This window comes from Centruroides sculpturatus, unplaced genomic scaffold (assembly GCF_000671375.1).
Source record: "Centruroides sculpturatus isolate CEXI.00-Female unplaced genomic scaffold, Cexi_2.0 scaffold271, whole genome shotgun sequence".
NCBI lineage: Eukaryota > Metazoa > Arthropoda > Arachnida > Scorpiones > Buthidae > Centruroides > Centruroides sculpturatus.
Window position 1 is genome coordinate 13,704 of NW_019384474.1, and position 7,193 is coordinate 20,896.

Here is a 7,193-nt window from a genome sequence, read left to right on the forward strand (position 1 = left end):
TGGCCAGACCACGTCAGTTGTTTTGTTGATTTTCTTTATGTTGGTGAGAACATGTACCAAAATACCAGTGTTCAGTGATTTTATCCATTCCGCATAAAACTGGCATTAAATTAATGAAACACTTTGGGATTTGTATAATAATAAATATATATATATATATATACTACAATTTTCATTTTGTTAATTTTTGTTATTTAAATATATGTAGTTTACACGAATTAAAGGTCGCTACTCTCGAAATTTGTTTATAGATTCGCCACTGTTTTAAAGTTATCATCTTTTAATTATATTTATAGCTTATAACTGTTTAAGGTAATACTCGTATAAATAATTTAATTAAATTTAAAAGTAGTTAAATTGTTGTTAAACAATTTTCGTGTTTATTCTATTTCAGTGAAATGCATAGGAAATAAATATTCGAAAAGAAATTACACTGTACAATAAGCGAGGGAAAAAATTTATTAACAATTATACGAAGATATTATTTTTCAAACAGTCATTTGGTTTAAATTGAATATATTTATTTATTTTTTTCCAGGTCGAAATTTGTCATTCCAGCTGTTAAAATCAGTCATGTCGTCTTTCAATTGTTTGGTTAGGCATTCTTCTGAGTTTCCTAATCCCAAGTTACAATAAGACCTTCGTTTTTTGCCAGGAGTCCGTCCACTTGTCCAGAAATCTTGATCTTTTCCACTTCCAGATATATCTCCATATTCGCAATCCATTCCAGGAAGGTTTAATACACAAGATCTTTTACTAGAAATAAAACGATTAAATTACAATAAAGTTACGTAACTTATTTATTAATTTTCACTCTCTCGCTTTTATTTTTTTACTTTTTAAATTTGGAGTTACGTTAAACAGAATCTTACATTATTTGTAATGTTTGTAATACAGAGTTGTTGACATATCAAACAAATAAAAATACTAAACTGTGAATAATAATTAGGCTTGCCAACTCCTGTTAATTCAGAGAGTTTCAGATCCACGAGTAAAAAATTTCGTGAATTTCCTATGTTTTACTCTCAGCAATAGTAAAATGCTACGGCCTATTCTTTAGTCTGCTTTAATATACATGTAAAAAGCTGATCGTCTTCTCGAATAAATATGAAAGAAGTAGGCCTTAAATCGGAGTGGAAGAATTTTGAAATTTTCCCCATATTTTAGAAGTTTATCAAAGAATCCGGAAGAGTTGGCATCCTAATAATAGCTATTGAACTATGAAACAATTAAAATAATTCTGACAAATTTTATATGGAACATTAGCTCTCAAATAAGTTATCTGTATGATTAGATATTATACTATTCATCGATAATTAATTTATCATAAAAATTTAAAATATAAATATTCCATCTGAATATTGCATTTAAGGATTCTCTATTTGCTCATAAAAATATCAAAATTTCGAGCATTAATGGATTAAGAGGACACAGCACGACTGCAATTTTCCAAGGGAAGTGTCTCCCGAGAGAACTTTCTATGGGAAACTGTCTCTAATTAGATGTTAGACACGTGAAGAAAGCCCCCCCCAAAAAAAAACGTGGTCAGCTTGTTGGTGTGGCGCGAAGGCGGGACCAGCTATTTTTATAAAAACTGTGTGACGTTATCATGCTGTGTCAATGTAGTGCGCTTGATCTTTCTGAATTCTGAATATTCTCAGTTCAGAAACGCACGCAACGTACGTATTTGCAAAATCATTTATTGTAAAATTATCTCTACTCTTTATAAAGAAATTATTCCATTATCCTGAACATTAATAGATTATTTTAAGAGATTCTCCATTGCTTAGGTAATTTTTTCCTTAAAATTTTTCAGTATAATACGAAATATTCGTCTATATTAATTTATAAAAAATATTTTTGAACATTCTCTCGCGATAGAAGATATATTAATTTTTTTATAATCGCCTATTTCAAGGATAAAATTATTTATATTTGTCGTACTGTATAGGACTCAATTTAACGTTACCTCTTATAAATATAATTTTAAAAGTTATTTTAAAAATACGAAAAAGAACCAACTGCACCGAATAAAATTCAAAAATGAGAATTTAAATCTAATCTAATCTAATAAATTAATGTAACAGAAAAAACAATTAGGCCTAAATAAATTAATTTTTCTTTCCATTAATAAATATAAAATAAAATTTTACATTAAAAATTCGTTGAAAGCGATTTATCCTATGTGCCTATAGAGAATATTAATAATTTTTTTTTTTTTTGTCGAAATATCATATCAACTGACTATCTTTCGGTATACATTAGAAGCTTTTTCGTGATTTCGCTTTTATGAATTCAGATTTTAAATTTTAAGTTCGTTAAAATTAAATTAACAAAATATATTTACAGGTTTAACTGATGAAAGTGTTGTTTTGATGCGATGAAAATAATAAAATGCTAAAACTAGGAAAAGAACACAAACCCTAGAAAAACAAACAAATAATCCAGTTATAAATATTTATTGAAACATATTTAATTTGTAAAGTTTCCAGCCAAGTTTTATACAGAACATCCAAATTCCTGGCTCAATTTTTAACTACTAGATTCAGAGTGAACCAAGAAAAAAGAAGGAAGTTTGAGATGAAACGTCAAATTGACTTAAATTTGATTTTTTTCCTTCAATATCTCGAGATCAAGATATTTCGTAAATTTCTCAAATAAATATTATTATTGTAAATATTCAAAAATTCAATTTTAAATTGCACAAAATTTCCGTATATTTTTGCTATGAGATTTATATAAAGCATAATTGGTTTATCTCTTTATTCGTCACAATCTCAGGGAATTCTCCATAAAAAGTCTTCAGAATCAGTAATTTATTCATAAAATATTCAAATCTTAAAAGTAAGAATACACAAACGCGTTAACTACTATCATTCCTTTTTACGTTTAAAAGCAATTCCAATATTAAAATGCAATCAAATAAAGTAAACCCTCGATTTAATAGACTTCGGATCTAATGGACAAAAGATTTGTCCTGTAGGAAAAATTTAAAATCTTATTTGTTCGCGAATAGAGCATTCTAAACATTGGACAATGAGCCAATGAGTATAAATTACTCAGTGTAACCTACGTTATACTATTTAGTTCATACTTTTAAATAATAACATTTTAACACATCCTGAACATTTTAAGTTCGGGATTCAATGTTTATTAATCTGTTTTTAAACCATATTCGATTAAACGAACTTGTAGCAATAACGGGCACACGTTTCCCCCAATTAGTCCGTTAAATTGAGGGTTTATTGTAATTTGATAATGATAATATTTCTGATTTAAATCAACTTTTAAATATAATCTAAATTTATTATTCATCTTAGATTTTGGAAAATAATTTATNTTTAACTAACTACTCACTGAAGATTGTCCAATTGATTGTTAAAGTCATCCAAAACTTTCCGGGCATATTTCAAATATCTTCTTTTCGTTAAAATGTCTCTAATGGAACTGGAAAAATTATTTAATAAAATATAAATTTTTTACTAAAATTTTTAGTATTAATGTTTCAAATTTTAATTACAAGCTAATAAATATTTTAAAAAAATAATAAGCATTAAGCATTATTTAATAATGTATAGTCTGAAGGGATTTTTAACATTAACTTTTGAATAATCAATGATTTTTTATTTATTCATATTTTTATTTTTTATTAAGATTTAAATGATCTATTTTTTAATTTTTATAAATTTAAATAGAATCTCACTTTATGTTAGTAACATTACTTTGATAAATTATTTAAAATAATGATAAATATTATTTTAAAATTACTGAATTCAACAGAGTTTACTTTATCAACAAAAGTATACTCGCGATAATTAACATGCTTACGTTCAAAAATTACCAGCTACTTAATTAAATTTAATGCAAACATTATCAAGTGTTTGCGGATCGACTTACCTTTCCATCTCTGAATCACATTGAACAGCAGTAATGCACATCCCGACACCAATCAGTATCCAAAAAACATTTAGCATCTTGGTATTACACTTGTCGTTGGGAGCAAAAAGTCCTGAAGTACTTTCAAGTGAAAGAATATAACTCAATTCGCTCCACTTACCTTTGTGGATGAAGAAAAGTGACAAGTATCCTCTGTATTTATACGGAAGTTTGCAAGAGCAGATGGCTGGAAATTTTAATTAAACACTTACCCCCTTGTCGTAGAAGCAAAATGAAGTGGTTTAGATTGTGAAACACACCTTGATGTCATTTCATTGGTTGGCAGATAGTCGATACAGTTACTGTCATTGGATATTTTCTAAATTGATTAATAACGAAGTTTATGAAGATGATGAAAAAGTTTGGAAATGTCTCTAGAACTAATCAATAGTGTCAGATTCTCAAATTTATGAAAAATTGAGAAGAAAATCAAACGACAAATATAATATTTTCACTGAAAGAATAAAAAATATTACTGAATCCCACCAATATACATCAAAATAAAATAACCTTAACCATACTTAAAATAAAATATAGTAGATCCGCGATTTAACGGACTCTGTTGGAACTTAAACGAAATTATTACAAAGTATGATGAAATGAAAAAGTGCACAGATTCTCACCTATTTTGTCTCAATTCGTATGAGAAGAAATTAACTTCCTATAAGAACTTTTCTAACTTTGGTTATAAGAGTTCTAGACTCTCTGTTTAAAAATAAATTTCTATCTCTGTATTATTTTTCATTTTTTGTGGAAATGAATAAGTTTATGTATTAAAATATTTTTTACTATAAAAATAATTTTATCTACAAATAATTGAATATGAAAAGTAACTAACCGTATTTACAGGGTGATTCATTCGAGACTTAACACTTATTATCGGGGACATCTCCGTATAATATGAAAAGATGAAAATGAACGGAACGATTCTTTATTTCATGATGAAGCAGCGACCAAGAAATGTTTTACATTACATGTTATTCAAATGTGACAAAAATGAAGTATTGAAGTGTTCAGTCTCGAGTGAATGTATAATGTGAATAAAAATGAAAAATGACTATATTAATAAGAAACTTATAGCATTTCTTTATTATTATTCTTTGCAGTAAACTGATTAGTATAAAAATAATGAATAAACTTAAGGTAGATTTTTCATTTCTTTAAGATTATATCTTTAAATTAAAAAAATATATTTAAAATTTTATGTTAGGATTATAAATTTCTTAAATTTTTAAGTGTATCATTTTATATTTATACTTTTCGATCTTAATTGTTTGTAATTAAAAAAAAATAGTTATATTTAAATTTTTCGGATTATGTAGAATGATTACTATAATCAAATAAATATTCCATAAAAAACCGTCCATTAATTATGCGTACAATTTAAGGGTCGCGAAAAGTATATCATTGTACTGTACACAACGGGGAGGAATGGGATCGAGGCATTGACAACGTGAACTTTTTTAGTGATATTAGTGGAATACGATTAGATAGCTCTTAAATTAAAATTAATAAACTTTGTTTGAAATATAATTTAAAATAATATTATTGCAGTAAGGTTTAGTTTAATTCAATAGTTTTGTATTGTTCTTTACAATATTTTATCAATTTCGTTGCGATTTTTAAGACAGAGAAAGAGAGATTCATTAGAACTGTCTTTTCCCTATATCGTAATAACTTCTTAGATTACGTATTATAGACTTTTAAAAAAATAATAGTCTATAATAGTTGTAAATAAATATTTTTTCTTATATTATTTAGAGGTTTTATTTCTAAATAATATTCTCTCTGTTGTCCTAAAGAGAAGATAAAAGCTTTCTCTTTAAGAAAATAAGAGAAAATAAGAGAAGAGAAAATAAAATCTAATGAAAACAGATAATAAAAAAATAAAAGAATAAGGGAGTGAACTCTCTTCTCTTAAAGAGAAGAGAAGAGAAGAGAGTTCTCTCTTATTTTTCTCTTATTCTCTTATTTTTTTATTCGTAGTACATAGGCTTTATAAATATATACCTTTATATAAATATATATAAAGGTATATATTTATAAAGCCTATGAACTACAAATAAGATAGTCAATTCAATAACATTACAACACTTCGAATTTGAAATATACTTATTATCATTAAAAAATAAAAACAAATAAATTTGTAAAAATAAAATTCAAAAAGATCAGAAACTAATTATTTAAAATAAGGTCTAAAATTAATTTTTCTGATAAAGTACATTTTATTTTCGTTTTTAGCAAATTTTCTTAAATTATAATTTAAGCCTAGACTGAAAGGCATTTGATATGTAAATAAGAAAGTGAAATTTTTCTACAAAAAGTATCAAAGCCTTTTATTAAAGGATAAAATTGTTCAAGATATGTCTAAAATCCATTATAAAATTTGTGATGAAGAATATTCAATTATTAAAATTGTTACAATCATAAAAATTAATTATAAATATATATATATATAGTCGTCCATCAATCTGTTCTCATCTTCCTACCGCTAAATCTTTAATTAATCTGCATCAACGTTTTCATAGTTACTCTTTAGAAGAATATAGTCTACCCTGAAACCTAAACGTCCTACCTCTCCTCCTGATTTCATCTCCTTGGCACTTCGTGATAAACATATTATTAGACTAAAATATCCAAACTCAAATATAATTTTTATTTTAATGTTTGTCCTTTACTTTTCTCCAGTCTCACAGTGCTGGGCATATCTGCTAGTAAAATTTAAAAGTATCTAAAGTTAAAAAAATGATTATAATTACTTTTATAAGGATTATTATTATACTTATCGTGTTTTTATAAAAACAGAAGACAAAATATAAACATTTCTTGATAAGTTTTAATAGTTTTTAATAATTTTTAAAATGCTGACAGTTACATTTCTATTAATAAAATTTATTAATGTATTTATTAGTAAATTATTAGTATATTTAATTACACCTATTTCATTTATAATATAAAAATGTAATTTCTTATTTTTTTAGTCAATTATCTAAAAATTTAAAACACATTTTTAAAATTTATTGAAAACGTGACAGTTAATTAAAGAGAGACTCGATTAAAAGAGCTCTTAAATGCTCCATCACGAAGATAAGATATAATGTGTTGAATTATTCAATTAATTAGGAGCGAACTTTTTCGTTTTAATATAATAGATTATATTTACTAACCCCTTATGCGTGCATGTAGAGATGCATTTATCTTTGTTTCTTTACAGGAAGAGCAAAGAATTTTGCCTCTTAATCTGCCCACCACTCTCC

General features: G+C 25.8%; 1 protein-coding gene across 3 annotated transcripts; it reads right to left on the bottom strand.

The window, feature by feature from the left end:
• Window positions 1-428: 428 nt before the first annotated feature.
• Window positions 429-7,193, bottom strand: LOC111621259. 3 transcript variants are annotated; one of them, XM_023363342.1, is made up of 4 exons: window positions 7,104-7,193; window positions 4,149-4,255; window positions 3,358-3,447; window positions 429-756 (listed from the first exon to the last, which is right to left on the bottom strand). In XM_023363342.1, exons 2-4 carry the CDS (start codon window positions 4,205-4,207, stop codon window positions 525-527), a joined length of 381 nt encoding a protein of 126 aa, XP_023219110.1. In that variant the 5' UTR covers window positions 4,208-4,255; window positions 7,104-7,193; the 3' UTR covers window positions 429-524. The 3 variants fall into 3 exon arrangements, with proteins under 3 accessions (XP_023219110.1, XP_023219109.1, XP_023219108.1); XM_023363341.1 differs by lacking the exon at window positions 7,104-7,193 and adding an exon at window positions 3,898-4,057 and having other exon boundaries at window positions 4,149-4,235; XM_023363340.1 differs by lacking the exons at window positions 4,149-4,255; window positions 7,104-7,193 and adding an exon at window positions 3,898-4,142.